Source organism: Aulonocara stuartgranti (genome assembly GCF_965226115.1).
Source record: "Aulonocara stuartgranti genome assembly, chromosome: 6".
In the NCBI taxonomy this organism is placed as follows: Eukaryota; Metazoa; Chordata; class Actinopteri; order Cichliformes; family Cichlidae; genus Aulonocara; species Aulonocara stuartgranti.
The window spans coordinates 29981163-29998624 of record NC_138944.1 but is presented as its reverse complement, the minus strand read 5'-3'; the positions used below and the strand labels follow the sequence as shown (position 1 = coordinate 29998624).

At 42.5% G+C, this 17462-nt stretch overlaps 1 protein-coding gene and 1 long non-coding RNA gene across 5 annotated transcripts in view; one reads left to right on the top strand and one right to left on the bottom strand.

Moving 5' to 3' along the window:
• Window positions 1–17462, bottom strand: part of LOC309709152 (protein sidekick-1-like) — a 302493-nt gene that overhangs the window by 57443 nt on the left and 227588 nt on the right. For all 4 annotated transcript variants that reach the window (XM_082537647.1, XM_082537650.1, XM_082537648.1 and 1 more), the window contains 4 exons: window positions 17019–17134; window positions 6029–6224; window positions 4964–5062; window positions 3834–4025 (listed from right to left, as the gene is read on the bottom strand). In XM_082537647.1, coding sequence (XP_082393773.1) covers window positions 3834–4025; window positions 4964–5062; window positions 6029–6224; window positions 17019–17134 — 603 coding nt within the window. The remainder of the gene's footprint in view (window positions 1–3833; window positions 4026–4963; window positions 5063–6028; window positions 6225–17018; window positions 17135–17462) is intronic.
• LOC309709159 lies at window positions 8207–9541 on the top strand. Its single transcript, XR_014277443.1, has 3 exons — window positions 8207–8287; window positions 8544–8826; window positions 9008–9541. It is a non-coding gene; the product is annotated as an uncharacterized lncRNA (long non-coding RNA).

The window sequence follows — 17462 nt, the reverse complement described above, 5'->3', positions numbered from 1 at the left end:
AGATACCTGTCACTGCTGCATATTATTGATAATCATGCAGATATGTAAAACATTTACTGGAAAAAAAGATTATTACATGTTCCTTTTTAATGAGAACAGAAGTCTGTGTATGGCTTTAAGATGTCTTAAATATTCACTGGCAATTTCATTAGGTATAACTTTTCGACTAGTCATTAAAACAAATATTTAGGCAGCCGATCACATGGCAGCAACTCAGTGCATTTATGCATGTAGACATGGTTAAGATGTTTACTTGATGAGTTCCAACCAAGCGTCAGAACAGGAAAGAAAAGTGATTTAAGTGGCTTTGCATATGCTATGGTTGTTTGTGCCAGACGGGCTGGTATGTGCAATTTTCCCACAGAATGATCTCTAGTGTTTAAAGAGAATGGTCTGAAAAAGAGAAAATACTTGTTACCACTTGTTACAACCAAGGTATGCAGAAGAATGTACGACACGACGAACGTTAAAGCAGACGAGTTGCAGCAGAACAAGACCACACCAGGTGCCCGTTCTGGTAGCTACAGACAGAAAACTGGGGCTACAATTTGCATTGGATCAGCAAAAGTGTACAATGGAAGGAACAGGATTTGAACAGAAAGTGAATTTGGTGTAAACAACATGAAAGCATGGCTCCATCCTGCTTGTATAAACAGTTTCAGCTGCAGGTGGTGGTGCAATGGCGGGGGATATTCTCTTGGCACACTTAACCACAGCGTACCCATCTTCTGATGGCAATTTCAGCAGGAAAACACACCATGTCACAAAGCTCAAACCATCTCAAACTGGTTTATTGAACATAACAATGAGTTCACTGTTCTCAAATAGCCTCCACACTCAATTGAACAGAGTACCCCTGAGATGTGATGATGTGGAAAAGGAGATTTGTATTACAAATGTCGAGCTGAGAAATTTGTAAAAAGTTTGTGAGACTATCACAGCATGGCCCAAAATCTCCGAGGAATAGTTCACCTTATTCTGAAGGCAACCCACCGGTATTAACAAGGTGTAACTAATAAAGTGGCCAGTGGATTTAGATTTGAGGAAAGAAAACTAAAACACCTCCTACTGCAGGTGCTGCGATAACCACATAAATACACATCCAGTTAGAGACCTGTGTTTTGTCCAAACAGTAAAGGACACATGGACAAATGAATGAATTGTCCACGGCATGGAAGAAGACTGATTGTAGGATTGAAGATTCTGGATTGTAAATAAGAGCAGAATAAAAAATATATTAACACTGAAATGTTTTTATCTGCAAACAGATACAAATATGTAAAATGGCATAACTGACAAAAACATGTCTGAGAATTGCCACATGGCTAATGTGAGATAGAAAAAAAGAAGCATGAATCATGCTGCCAAGTACGAAAGCCAAAAAAATTCCTCCAGTACTTTTAATGTTTCCATGTTTGACCATACAAAAGTATGATTAAAAAGGTTGTTGTTAACTAAAGTACAAGAATCTCTGCATTTTTTTCTCTCTCAGAAGAATTCAGTCCAAATTTCCAAGGTCAATAACACAATGCAGTGAGACAGTGACACAGCACAGCAGTGGAGGTAAGATGAAGGTTTCAATATGTCCCATATAAAGTCTCTAAATGTCAAAATAGGCTGAATTCTTATGACAGTATTGTGGGAGGGCAATGACAAAAGTGAGAATCTGACTTGGTGGAGATGACCACCCCCACCTGTACACTCCAGCAGCAGCCAGTCAATCAGCAAAGTACAGAACTGCAGAGCTTATCTGACAAAATGTAGCTGGAACCTAAAGGATTTCAGTTTTGCTGTTTATTTTCTCTTCCCCCCCCAAAAAATATCAATGATTAACTGTGGAAACATCAACTTTAAAAAGCTTTTGGCTGTGATGATAACTTGTCTCGGCAAAGCTAATTAGACAGTAATTGTCATCCCCAACTGGCAAATGCTACACACTTGAAAGCAAAGCGTGACAGTATCAATAACTGCAAGAAAGAATAATTGGAAATCAACTATTTCATCTAACAGCACAAAAGAAATTCTCTGACAATAAAAAATCACTGATGTGGCCCAAGTTTGTTCAGCGACAACAAAACACGGCCGACTAAAAGTCTAAAAAGTTGCTTCTGTCTTACTCAGAATGAGAGCCGAGCTGAATCTGGCCGACAACAACCACAAAACAACTATTATTTTCTCCCTGTGGTGAGTTTTCTTTTTTAAAACCTTGAATAAATCACAGAGGAATAATGATACGTTTTGTATGCACAATTCAAGCAGAACTAAATATTCCTATTAAAGGTTTTTACAGCTCCACCTTTCAAATGCCACACGCGCACACTCACACGTTTTATAGCTTGGAATAGACTTCTTCACTGACAGCTGTTGAATTGAACTGCCATTGGTCTGGCAGGCGGCACATATGACAACGGCTCGGAAGACGGCGTCTGAAAATCCGCTCGTTTTAATCAGGAGCTAACAGATAAAATATGTGACAGCTTGTTTCTGTTAATGAAATTGGCATAATCAAAAATCATCACAATCCACTTTGCTTCTAAATTATCTCACTCAATCAAGACCGAGCACTTTAGAGCCTCTTTTCAAACACTTCTCTCGGCTGTGTTTGCTTAATACTTGGTACCTCTGGACGGCGTGATCTGCTGTAATCCATCCAATTCTGTTGCAAGCGCCGTGTTTGCCGAACACAACAAAATACACGTTTGTAAAGCCGACGCGTTAAGCCAAATGGCGTAAATCGGACAGATTTCGAAGAATACCTGAGAGGATTCCTCATTGAAACGGGACAACAAAACAACCGTCCAACCGTTGTGGAAACAAGGCATCATTTAGTCTGGATACAGTGCGGTTCATGTGTGCACCGCAAGACAAATTACAGCTATCAGCAAACTCTGCTCTGTAAATGCACGCAGCAAACTTGTAAGGGTTATATGTGGAAATGTTGATATCAGCTGCCTCGCGCAGATGAATGACAAAACTCCATGAATATATGAATAAATAAACAAGACAAGAATCTATACTCTGTGGATCTCTCTCTTCCTCTCTCGCTCTCTCGCTGCTCATTCTTTAGTTCTTTTTCCCCACCTAATATTCAGCCCTTCGTCTTTCCTTCAGTCTTTTGCTTTCATGAATTAATGAATAACCTCCAAATCTGAACTGTCTGTATCCATCTTGCTTTCACTTTTTCTTCTTTTATTCATAAATTAGTAATCAGAAAATGTTAGGACAAAAATCCCGCTGTATGAGCTGTGTTTTTTTCTCCATTCTCCCACACTTTGCTTTCCGCCTCTGAGTCCATTTCTGAGACACTTTGGTCTTCGACTCTTTGGAGATTGGATTTTCTCATGTTTTCTGTTCTTCCCTCATTATGTTCCTCCATCTTCTTCTTTTTCCCCCTTCTTCAGTCCTGCTCTTTGATTGTCTCTTGCCCTCTCTCTTCCATTGCTGCATTTCTTCCACTTTGCCATTTGCAGTTAATCAGCGCTAATAATGATTGCAACTTGGCCTAAGTCCAAACGCACAGAACACACAGACACACACACACACACACAATTGCAGCTTACACTAAAGCACTCTCTGAGATGCTGTAAATGACCGGCTCTTGTGTGTGACTGTGTTTGTCGATGTGTGCGCTCGCTGTGTGGGTGATGATTCATGGATTCACAGTAACAGCTACTTATCAGCCTGAGGGAAGACAATGGCATCGCAACAGCTCATCACTCATATTTACTCGGCTCCACACACACAAACAGACACACACACCCCCAGATACACACACATGAAAAACAGTTTTTAACATCCGCTGTCATAGGCACCGGTGCGTTTATTTATTGTACCTGGTGGGACCCCGGTGGAGATGGTGGAGGATGTGACCACGCCCCGTCCTGCAGCAGTGAGCGCAGCCACTTGTATTGTGTACACGGTGGTGGAGGTGAGGCCGGTCAGCTGGTACTGCAGGGTGGAGTTGGGCAAGGAGCGTTCCTCGCGACTTGACTCCACATTCGGCACTTCCCACCACAGCATGTAACCTGCGGGGTGTAGCGCACACGCTGGGTTAATAAAGGCGCATATAGACACAAGCAGACACAAGTACACACACAAGCACGTGTGCAAAAGCGCACACACGTACAAATAATGAGAGGTGCAGAGCCATAAAGGAGAGGAGAGTACAGAAGGGGTAACTCCAGTCAAAATCCTGTCTGTCCCATCGCATCTTTGCAGTCATGCATCACACTCCACCTTCAAATGTGTGTGTGAGTGAGGCCATTTGTGTGTAAAGCCCCGGAGAGAGTGAATGGTCCCTCATCTGTCTCCCTGCTCACCAGGTGCTGGATGAAAAGCAGGTTGAGGAGAAAAGAGTAAATGTGCAAGGTGACCTTGATTGAATACCCATTTTCTCACTCCTCTGAGTGTGTATGCTGACTGGAAAGCCACTGCTCCCTGTGCTGTCGGGTTGTGGTCCTGTGGTGGAGGTGCTGGATGAATGTTGGACAACAACACAAAGACACAAACGTGTAATGTAGAGTTATCGCTTAATTCACAGCAGCTTGTTGTGTTCCCCATTGACTAACAGAGCCAAGGAGGAAGTAGGGCTAAATTAATCTGGGGGAAAGTGCCTTGAGCTCTGCGATGTGCTGCACAAACAAGACCACGGGTGTTGGGAGGCGTGGGATGAGGGCATGTTCGAGACAAAAAGAGGAGACAAGCTGCAAAGGGAAAGGATTAGCTGATGATGAATCAGTTACACACAAACGTCTTCTTAGAGATGGGGGACAGTAAGAGACTAAGTGGAGGAAACTGAAGAAACTATAAAGAGAGGGGATGCTTTTATAAATTCACTTAGATTGGTCATTTGAGAAGATTACTTATCTCATCAAAAATGTGGGTAAAGGGGGGAAATTATTAGAGGCTATCTGCAGTTTTGTTTTGCTCCTTTAATTTTACTGTCACGTTGCAAAGATCTAACCGGTGATGATGCCGTTCTTATCTTCAGGTTCTGCCCAGCTGACTCTGAGCGATGTGTCCAAGATTTCAGTGAAGCTTAGACGGCGAACACGTCCAGGGGCTGAAAAACAAAACACACATATACACACGCACAGTGATGTGGATCAGGCAATTTTTGATTGCAAACAAGCACACATCTCTGTCGTACACAGCATATTACCTATGGCCTATGACTTCACAAGCCTCTTCCTAATCACATTGACCAACACACAGACACGCACACATACACACACACACACAGGTGGGTGCAACCCTGCCATTTCTCATTTCATCAATCGCTCTCTAACCCCTTCTCCCTGCAGAGCGATTAAGCTATTCATCTGAGACATTCAATAACTCTCATACACTCATACTCGTGCACACACACACACACAAACACACACACAGGCGGATGCAAAAAGCTATCATCAAGCAAGAATTACACCCACCGTTAACCCTGCCGACACGCCCAGCAACCAATCAATAACTGGCCACTGCTGTGTATGTGTGTATGTGTGTACGGTACATATGGCTACTAATATCCCTTTCCCACTCAATAATTACTGGTTGGTAATAATTGCTCGTCTGCCTGCCTATAGGCTATTGTGTTTATTTGATGGAGTGATGGTGTGCATGTGCACTTGTAGCTGGGAGTTGCAGCTATTATGTTTATCCATGGAACAGTGGGCTATAAATACCACTAAGCCTGAAAACATATGAGTCAATTCCCTTTAGAAAGACACAACGTAGAGAAAAAAATAAATAAATAAAAGGGAACCGGGAGACGTCCGGGGAAACTAAGAACAAAGAAATTAAAAATGAGTGAAAGGCAACTAAGAGCCTGAAAGAAAGCAGTGAGTGCAGGTGTATTGTGTTTGCTGGGTATTGTGTACACAGCTGTGTATCACACTGATAAAAACAGCTGGACTGAACGGAGAGCTAGCTAATGCACTTTTATTATTATTCACAGGGGAGTTCTTTGTGTTGTTTGCTGGCTTTATTCACGCTGTTGCTCATGTGTTGTGTCTGTGCATGTGTGAATACTCACTGTCCTCATGCGTCTGCACCAGAGTGGGCGGGCTACGGGGACCATCTCCAGGCGTTGTGAAGCAGAGGGTAGAGCCATAGTACCAGGTGAATTTCTTGAGGCCGCTGACCAACCCTGTGTGGCGTGAACTGGGGTAGTCTGGGGTGATGGTTACTATAGTAACGTCCTCTGGAGACTGCTCTGGCCACACTAGCAGCTGTGTGGTAAATTAGAAAAATTGTCATTAGTGACAGCAATAATAGTCAATGAATCCAACGTAAGTCCAGCAGGTCACCCCAGAACCCGAACTGTCCATCAGAGTTATATTTCCACTATTTTTGTCATTTATTTTGACTCAGCAGCTCCAGGCTACTGGATCCATTATTGGGAGCGCATTTATGAAAGAAAACTTATTTGTACCACAGTATGGGACACAGTGGATCTTTTCAAATTAGAATGATACCCGAGAGTTTTTGTCATTAAAGTTTAAAACTGCCAAATGCTACTGGCAAATCTGACAAACAACTAAACAATAAACATGTTTTATTCTCGAGAAAAGTTATTTGCATTCCAAACAAGCATACTTTTTATTTATCAGTGTAGCACTTCTAAAGTCTTGCCAGCAGGCCGTTGTCAATCACAGCAGCATCTGAGGATATACGCTAAGTTTGATAATCAGTCTAACTAAATGCCTAATGAAAGGTTAATTCATCTTTATAGTGAGACTTCATTTATATTCAGAACCCACTGCAGCCTGGCTTGCATTATTGCTTTAACCACAAAAACAAACAGTGAAAAGCAAACACTCACATATTCATAATGAGAGATAAGCCACGGGCAACACTATGATGGGGTGCCCATATTGATAGACCCTAATGAAAAAATAAATAACTGGCTAAAATGTGGACAGAACTGAATCTGAATGCAAAGCTGCATCTGAACTGTGCTTTGTACAGATGAAACCAAAGTGGAGATGTTTGGCACGATGCCATAATTGGGAAAAATAAACCAAAAACCCCCACAGCATATCAGCACAAACACCTCAGTCATGATTTGGGATTATTCTGCAGTCACAGGACCTGAGCACCTTGCAGTCACTGAGTCCATCAACTCCTCTGTACTGTATACCAAAGTATTCTACAGTCAATTTGAGTCCATCTGTCTGACAGCTACAGCTTCACAAATCTGCAACAGAAAGGCTGAAAAAGTAAAGAACCAAGGTGTTGCAATGGCCCAGTCAAAGTCCAGAGAGCTGTCCATAAATGAATACCCACAAACCTCAATGAACTGAGGCAACGCTGTAAAGAAGAATGGACCAAACTTCTGCACAATAATGTCAGAGGCCAATAAAGTCATAGAGAAAACAATGCTGCACAAGCTGCTGTCCTGTGGTAGTACACAACTGTCCACAATGGAGTCACAAAATGTCGAACCGAAATCAAGGTGAAGACCACATTTTCAGATATGTGCAGTAATAATGACTGCTAAGTGTGGCTCTGAACGTCAACATGCCATTGAGGCCGGAGGCCTCTATATGTCAGCATTTGATGACTGAAAAAACTCTGACCTGCATGCACAATGCCTCGCTGCTCTGTTGTCTTTGTGAGCTCTGCGATGTGCTGCCTCAAAGGTTCAAGGCTTTTTTTTTTAGGTTACAGTATTTTCTCTTATAGCTACACTGTTACAGTTTTTGCCCGTTGCTTGAACACTATAAACCCATGCTTAGGCTAAAGTAACACAACTTGAAGCTTTTGTTACCATACCTCAAACACATGTACCCATACCTTAAACAAAAGTGCTGCTTTGCACTCTGGTTGCAATTATGCAACACACTTACTCCTTTATGCAACACACATGGTCCTGCATACTACACTCTATTTCATACATAAGACACTTCGTTCAAAAATGAAATTTCAGGGTGCCATTTGGAAAACACATGTATCCAAAATACCAAACACATCGGGTAATTGCAACCACTCAAATATACACCTGAAGGCACTTACTTGCAAAACTGAACACCAATTAGCCAACTACAAAAAGCCCTCAGTTTAGCCATTTCAAGAACTTTGCAAGCATGGATGGAGGGAGAGCAAGAGGAAGAGGAGGAGGAGGTCAAAGAGGCCATGCACGGATCCATATTTCTGATGATATAAGAGCAACTTTGGTGGACCATGTCATCAACCACGGCCTGACTATGAGGGAAGCTGGGCAGAGAGTCCACCCACATCTAAGCCGCTTCACAGTGGCATCTGTAATACGAACATTCCGACTAGAAAACAGGTCTGTCTTCATCTCACTGCCTTCTACTCTACTCAGATGGTTTTCATAGTACTGTTCTACAGTTACCATATCAAGTGTACAGGGTATTGCAGGGTGCTAATGCTCCTTTTGCAGCCAAAGTGGTAGTTTCTGTGAAACATAGCATGATTACTTATATTGAAGTACAGTGTTGTACAGTGGATGATACAGTATATACAGTGAAGTACTGTAAGAAAAATAAGCAAACCGATGACAATATGTGGTTGTATTTCTCTAGAATGACTCGAAGACCTTCTGGGGGAGGACGCCAACGCCTGTTCACACAACGGCAGGAACTTGCTGTTGTGGACCTAGTGAGGGCAGACAATGCCATCCGTCTCCACCAGCTACGACGGAAAATACTTGCAGACAGGCGAGTGTTCAGCAACATAGACCATGTGAGCATCACCACCATCAGACGCATCTTGGGTAAACACAGCATCACCATGAAGCAGCTCTACAGAGTCCCATTCGAGAGGAACAGTGACAGGGTCAAAGGACTTCGAGCTGAATATGTACGGGTACGTGTAACTGTCCCTTACATTTACAATAGAGTATTGGTGAAGTCCAGTAGCAGCTGAATATGTACCATATCAGTACCACATGGATCCATTCTGAGAGCTACACAGGTACCTGTGTGATGGGGTGAGGGTGCTGTATGTGTAGCACTGTAGTACAGTGATATGTTCCCCTTTTTTTCAGAGAATCTTGGCCATGGATGGAGCTGCACAGCCTCATGAATACATTTTCATTGATGAAGCTGGATTCGACCTGAGCAAAACAAGACGACGGGGTCGTAATGTAATTGGCCAAAGGGCAATTGTGCACGTCCCAGGGCAGCGCGGGGGAAACATCACATTATGTGCCGCCATATGCCTTCGAGGGCTTCTGCACCATCATGCAATACTAGGTCCATACAATAGCCAACACATACTCACATTTCTAGATGCTCTCCATGATATAGTTGTACAGAACAGACCAGATCAGCCCAGGTTTGTGGTGATATGGGATAATGTCAGTTTCCATCGGGCTGCTCTGGTCCAGGCCTGGTTCTCCAACCAAAGTCAATTTGAAGTGGTATACTTGCCCCCTTACTCACCATTTTTAAACCCTATAGAGGAATTTTTTTCGGCTTGGAGATGGCGTGTATATGACCGCCAACTACATGCCTGCATGCCTCTTCTGCAGGCAATGGAACAGGCCTGCGGCGACATTCAGGTGACAGCAATCCATGGATGGTTTTGACATGGAAGAAGATATTTTCCCCGGTGCCCAGCGGGAGAAGACATTGCTTGCGATGTTGATGAGGTCCTGTGGCCAGACCCCAACAGACGGCGGGATCCATGAGCCCACGTATGCACAATTGTCATGATTTTTTGTTTACAGTATAGTGTTTTTTCTATTACTGTATTATGGGGGTGTTATGTATTTAGTAAAATCAGTTTATAGTTTGTGGCACTACTTTCTGTTATTGAGTGTAGAACACAAAGTGTGGTGTATGCGCGCATTGATATGCCTGCGCCTTGTTTTCCTTAGACTGGTTATTAAAGTATATTCCTACGACTAAAGAAGGCGTCGTTACTTACCAGTTAAGTTATAAGAGAACATAACAGACTGGCGACGAGGATTAAAACGGATCCCCGATGTGCATTGGACGACAGAGAGGGGGAAATCCTTGTGAAAGTGGCCAAAAAGACACGAAAAACGGTTAGGGCCAAAACAACTAACCCTCCGTGTGGATGCTAGCTCACCTGCCTGGCTAAAGAGAGGACGTGAGTAACATCAATTATTTTAAGTGAAGGACGCTTATAAAAATACCGAAAAATGTCAGGAGGCGTTGGACAAATGGACGTTTTCGATAATGGCACAGAGGATTGGACAACATACGTAGAGAGAGTTGAACAGTATTGTCGAGCTAATAAAGTAGAGGACGAGAGGAAAGTTGCTGTGTTACTGAGTGTGATGGGAGCGAAAACATACAACTTGTTGCGCAGCCTCATCACACCGATCAAACCAGCTGACAAAAGTTTCAAGGAGATCACAGAAGTGCTCCAAAAACATTTCCAACCGAAGCCACTGGTTATAGCCGAACGTTTCCGATTTCATAAACGAAATCAACTAAAGAATGAGTCCACATCGGAGTACATCGCGGAACTCCGGCGGCTGTCGGAACACTGTCAGTTCGGGGAGGGGCTGTCAGATGCGCTGAGAGACCGTTTCGTCTGCGGCATGAACAATGAAGGCACACAGAAACGACTTCTCACAGAGGATAACCTCACTTTGCACCGTGCATTAGAGATAGCGATATCGATGGAGACAGCAGCAAAAGATGCCGGAGAGCTTCAAGGAAAAGGCACGGAGCCGTGTTCTGTAAACAAAATATATCCGCAGCGCAATAACAAATTACCGATGTGCTTCAGATGCGGCAAGAAGTCACATGACGCTGCTAATTGCTGGTTTAAAGAGAAAGAATGCCTGCAATGTAACAAAAAGGGGCATATACAGAAAATGTGTAAATCAAAGCAGTATGATAAAAAGAAAAACAAAATGTGGAAAAGAGACAGAAAGCTGCATGAAGTAAACGAGTCAGAGCCAACTGATTCTGAGGAGGATTTGGCATGCCTGGAACTGTACACAATGCAAGAGAAAGATAACGATGCAATATGGCTCACACCTAAAATACAAGGGATTGAGTTACAGATGGAACTGGACACCGGGTCTGCTCTCTCACTGATTTCATATGAAGATTATAGAAGCAAATTCCCCAATCTGAAACTGAAGCACACCTCGGTGAAACTGAAAACGTACACAGGTGAAAGAATAACTCCTCTGGGAAAACTAAAAGTGAAAGTGGAATATGAGAAAAAGAAATGCAACCTGGAACTTTATGTTCTGAAAAATGGAGGTGTGCCATTATTTGGGCGTGACTGGTTGAAACACATCCGCCTCAACTGGAAAGAAATAAAGTCAATGAGACTGGAACGAGGCCTGAGTGCAAATTCTGTGGATGAAAGACTGAAACAGATCCTTAATAACCATGCCCAGGTGTTCAAAGATGGAATCGGCACCCTGAAAAATATTAAAGCACAGATCATACTAGAGGACAATGCAAAACCAAGATTCCACAAGGCACGCCCTGTACCTTATGCTCTACGCCCTAAAGTTGAAGCAGAGCTTCAACGCTTGGAAGAGCAAGGAATACTCACCAAGGTGGAATGGTCAGATTGGGCTACACCAATAGTATCAGTAAGCAAGAAAGCAAGTGACAGTGTGCGGATCTGTGGTGATTTTAAGGTTTCAGTGAACCCAGTTCTCCGCATAGATCAATACCCACTTCCACGGATAGAAGACATATTCACAGCAGTAGCAGGTGGCAAACACTTTTCAAAAATTGACCTTGCCCAGGCTTATCTCCAGATGGAAGTAGAAGAGACATCCAGAAAATATCTGGTAATAAACACTCACAAAGGCCTATATCAGTACAACAGACTGGTATTTGGTATTGCCAGTGCCCCAGCAGTATGGCAACGTGCCATGGATCAGGTCCTACAAGACATTCCAGGAACACAGTGTTTTCTGGATGACATAATCGTCACTGGTGTTGATGAGGAGACTCATCTGGCTAACCTAACAGCAGTCCTGGCCAGGCTAGAAAAATATGGACTGAGAGCAAACAAAAACAAATGTGAGTTCTTTAAGGATGCCATTGAGTATTGTGGACACAAGATCGACAGACATGGGCTCCACAAAACCAAGGACAAAGTTGAAGCAGTCCTGAAGGCACCAGAACCTAAAAATGTGAGTCAGCTGCGCTCTTTCTTGGGCTTAATTAATTATTACCACAAGTTTCTACCAAACCTTTCAACAGTTCTGCACCCGCTGAACTCTCTGCTGCAACAAAATGTCAAATGGAAATGGACAAAAAACTGTGAAGAGGCATTTAATGGCGCTAAGCAGCTCATTACATCAGAGGAGGTTCTGACACACTTTGACTCCAATCTACCACTTCGCCTCGCCTGTGATGCCTCACCATATGGCATTGGTGCTGTGCTATCTCACAAAATGCCTGATGGATCGGAACGCCCAGTTGCCTTTGCTTCAAGGTCCCTAAATGCAGCCGAACGCAACTATGCGCAGATAGACAGAGAAGCACTCAGTCTAGTGTGGGGCGTGAAGAAGTTTAATCAGTATTTATATGGACGACACTTCACCCTGATCACAGACCACCGACCGCTGGTGTCCATCTTTAACCCTCAGAAAGGTATTCCAACCATGGCTGCGGCACGCTTGGGCGTGACTGGTTGAAACACATCCGCCTCAACTGGAAAGAAATAAAGTCAATGAGACTGGAACGAGGCCTGAGTGCAAATTCTGTGGATGAAAGACTGAAACAGATCCTTAATAACCATGCCCAGGTGTTCAAAGATGGAATCGGCACCCTGAAAAATATTAAAGCACAGATCATACTAGAGGACAATGCAAAACCAAGATTCCACAAGGCACGCCCTGTACCTTATGCTCTACGCCCTAGCAGACGCTGCGTCAACCTCAAACAGCACCTGTACACGCGTGGGAGTGGCCATCCGCTCCATGGCAACGCATCCATATAGACTATGCTGGCCCATTTATGGACCAAATGTTCCTAGTTGTGGTTGATGCTCACTCAAAATGGCCAGAAATCTTCCCCGTAAAGCAAGCAACAGCTGCCAGCACGATCAATAGCCTTCGGTCACTGTTTGCACGCACAGGTCTGCCACAACAGCTCGTAAGTGACAATGGTCGTCAGTTTACTGGAGAGGAGTTCCAGTGTTTCCTTCGGAGTAACGGCATACGACATATCACTTCAGCTCCCCATCATCCTGCAACAAATGGACAAGCCGAACGGTTCATTCAGTCCTTCAAGCGGTCAATGAAAGCCAGTCGCACAGAGGGGAAGCCGCTACAACAGAAAATAGACAATTTCTTACTGGCTTACAGGAACGCCACCCATGCAACAACTGGACACACACCTGCAATGCTCTTCATGGGACGAAATCTGAGATCACGTCTAGATTTGCTGAAACCAGACATTCGCAAGAATGTCCAAGACAAACAGTCTTCCATGGTGGACGCAACAAGAAACAAAACTAGATTCTTCAATGCCGGACAAAAAGTTCTCGCCAGGGACTACAGAGACCCAAGTCAGAAATGGCAGCCTGGCACGATCCTGTCACGGACCGGACCACTGACATATACTGTAGATGTTGGAGCCAACTTAGTCTGGCGTAGACATGTTGATCAGATTGTAGATGCGGAAAGCCACATGGTTCCACAGCCACCTGAGAGCACATCTACACACCAAGATTCAGAAGAGTTTGCCCTCGCTCCACCACCTGAGGTTCAGGATTTACGTGAAGCTACCGATGCTCACACACCTGAACTTACCACACAGAGCACTATGGAGTCTGACCAAATAGGCAGACGGTACCCTGAGAGAAATCGCAGAGCACCTCAGAGACTGAACTTATAGGTTTCACGTTAATTCTGTAGGAAAGCAGTTCAAATGTTTAAGAGGAAACAACCTACCTACATGTTGTAAATCACTGAGTAGGTGTCATATTTCAGTTCAAGTTAAATTATTGGTTTACAACATTATCTGAAATATTTTGATTGTTTGGTACCTATTGTGTTCATCAAGGTTGGATGGGAGGAACTGTTATGTATTTAGTAAAATCAGTTTATAGTTTGTGGCACTACTTTCTGTTATTGAGTGTAGAACACAAAGTGTGGTGTATGCGCGCATTGATATGCCTGCGCCTTGTTTTCCTTAGACTGGTTATTAAAGTATATTCCTACGACTAAAGAAGGCGTCGTTACTTACCAGTTAAGTTATAAGAGAACATAACAGGGGGTTTTTTTGTTTTGGTTTTTTTTGCTTTATCTGAATTCATGGTACTGCAATGTACAATATTGAGTAGGTCTATTTGCTTTTTTGGTTGTTTGCAAATGTGTCTCCTGAAAATATGCCTTCTGAATGAACAATGGAAATCAAAGACTGCAGTGCTTTATATAAAGTAGACTAGTGTGTTCCCCCTGCTCTGTAAGTGTTTGCATATGATGCAAATATGTGTCATTTTGTCAACAGAGTTACATTTTGACAAAGGAATGTTAGGTTTTGATAGCAGAGTTTAGGTTTTGAGAGTAGAGTTTCAATTTGGTGCAGATGTGAATGGTATATTTCCCAGTGTTGTGTCATGTTTACTTGTGTTTAGGGTTTTGGCACAATGAGCAAAGTTTTGCAAAATGTGTTCAGGCAACGGGCAAAAACTGTAAGAACATTCCGACTAGAAAACAGGTCTGTCTTCATCTCACTGCCTTCTACTCTACTCAGATGGTTTTTATAGTACTGTTCTACAGTTACCATATCAAGTGTACAGGGTATTGCACAGTGCCTAGCGGGAGAAGACATTGCTTGCGATGTTGATGAGGTCCTGTGGCCAGACCCCAACAGACGGCGGGATCCATGAGCCCACGTATGCACAATTGTCATGATTTTTTGTTTACAGTATAGTGTTTTTTCTATTACTGTATTATGGGGTGTTTTTTTTTTTTGGTTTTTTTTTGCTTTATCTGAATTCATGGTACTGCAATGTACAATATTGAGTAGGCCTATTTGCTTTTTTGGTTGTTTGCAAATGTGTCTCCTGAAAATATGCCTTCTGAATGAACAATGGAAATCAAAGACTGCAGTGCTTTATATAAAGTAGACTAGTGTGTTCCCCCTGCTCTGTAAGTGTTTGCATATGATGCAAGTATGTGTCATTTTGTCAACAGAGTTACATTTTGACAAAGGAATGTTAGGTTTTGATAGCAGAGTTTAGGTTTTGAGAGTAGAGTTTCAATTTGGTGCAGATGTGAATGGTATATTTCCCAGTGTTGTGTCATGTTTACTTGTGTTTAGGGTTTTGGCACAATGAGCAAGGTTTTGCAAAATGTGTTCAGGCAACGGGCAAAAACTGTAATTGGACAACATGCTTGTGTCTAATGTCACATCGTGCTACCAGCATCGATGCAACTTTCTCCACTCAGTTACTACTGTGCATGAACAGCACATCTGCTATTTATTCAGAGAAAATGTCTCATGCTTGTTAACCATGCTGGTTTTTGGGGTGTTGTGGATTATAGCAGCACATCCTCTTGACATTACTTACTTACATGTTTCACTTAAAACAGCACAGTGGGACAAGCTTTCCAAAAACTCACCTCTATAGCTCCGTGGATCTAAACGCATTAAGTGAAAAAGAAATCTTTCAGATTACTACAGTAAAGGATCTGCTGTGCACATTGTATCACATCTAGCTGCAACAGGACACCAGCTCAAAAAGGCTTTGCTTTTCCTCCTAAAGGGTGCACCACTGCACCCAGTGTGTCACAGTAAAACAGCATTTTCTATGTTTTCAATTATAATTCTACTGTATTATCTGCACAGTACAGTGCAGTGGAGTAAGAGTGCTGATGTGGCATCCTCGAGCTCACTTTCAAAGGGTGCTGGGATGATTGGGTTTTCTGTTGATAATGTGTGTGTGTGTGTGTGTGTGTGTGTGTGTGTGTGCGTGTGTGTGTGTGTGTGTGTGTGTGTAAAGGTGTGTATTTAGAAGTGGGTTGCAATGGAAATGCATATTTTTGTCGTATAGAGATGACGTGTTTGACAGACAGGAAGGAATGAGTGAAGATACTTTCAAGGACAAGTAAATAAAAGACATGAAACTCATTAGAAGTGTCTGGTTCTTTATCTGGCTGAGAGTTTTGAGCTACATTATTAAGGGCATTGTATATAGTCAGTGATCTGTGGGGGTTAGGGTGGGGTGAAATGAGATGAAGCTTTGCTTCATATCCTCTTTTAATTAATATCATTATCAACTGCCCCTCTAAGCAGCACAACACACCCAAAGAAGCACACCCACGTGCACGGCAGCACTCACAGGCTGCAGTGGCAACATCAGAGAGTAACATCCAAAAGATGGAAAGCCATATAGTATTTATCAACCAATATTCCCACTCTAAAACAGACCCAGTGACGCAAAGCTACAATGATGTGTTTTCTTTGTCATCTTAATCAGTTCCTTAGGGGTTGGCTGCTACAATGAAGTGAAAAATAAATTGCCGACCAGAACTACATAAAGATCCCTCACGATATTCAGTCATTTTCTCTCACACGTCCCCATTTCCCTGCTTCTTTATTACCATTATTATTATGATCTTCTCTCTCTCTCCATATTTTCTTGGCATCCACTAATATTTCCCCTTTTTTAATCCCTTCTTTTATTTTTGCTCCAGCAGTAATTTTCTTCTTCTTGGAATCGACCCCGCGCTTGACTTGGATTACGACTTGGAGTAAACAAGAACACAGGAGCAGAGAGAAGAACATGACCTCTGAGCTGAACTCCATTTCTTTTCCAAACTTCAATTATTAAAATAGTAAATAAAATATTGAGTAATCTGTTTTTCTTCATTCTGTTTTTGAGAGTCAGGTCAAAGTCAGTCATGGGCAAACTTCAGTTTGTGTAGAAACAAAACGTAAAGATAGAGGATGACATTGGACATTTAAAAGAGTTATTTGGTCCTTCCAATATTTTATGAAATATTTCATTTTAAAGAAATTTGTCAACACATCAAAAACTGACTTAAAATGTAAGAAAAAAGAATAAGCAGTGAAGCATATTCAGAGACTTACCTTGTACCCCTGGTTGATGCCATTAATGAATTGCTGAGGTGGAGGGTTCCAAGTGAATTGGATAGTAGTTGAATTTATAGCAACAACTTGGACTTCCTGCGGAGGTGCTGTGGGAACTGAAGGCAGAGACAAAAACAGGGATGCTTAACTGCAACAGGTTCACCAAGAGGAAGGTTGTGTTTTTATATAGTGAAAAAAACATTATTAAGACTTGTAGGCCCAAGCTGCAGAACTGTTCTTTTTTGTTTTGCTTTTTCTTTTTAAATAAGTGGTAGCTGTAAAAATATGAACCCGCACCACAGTTCAATGATTTATGTGGAGGCTCTGCTCATTTAATTAAAAGAAATAACTGCTAAGCTTGCAAAATAAAATGGCAAACCTATCCCTTTGTTCTTTGCTTAAAATGAACGTATTGTCTGAAAAGCTCCACTAATCTATTGTATT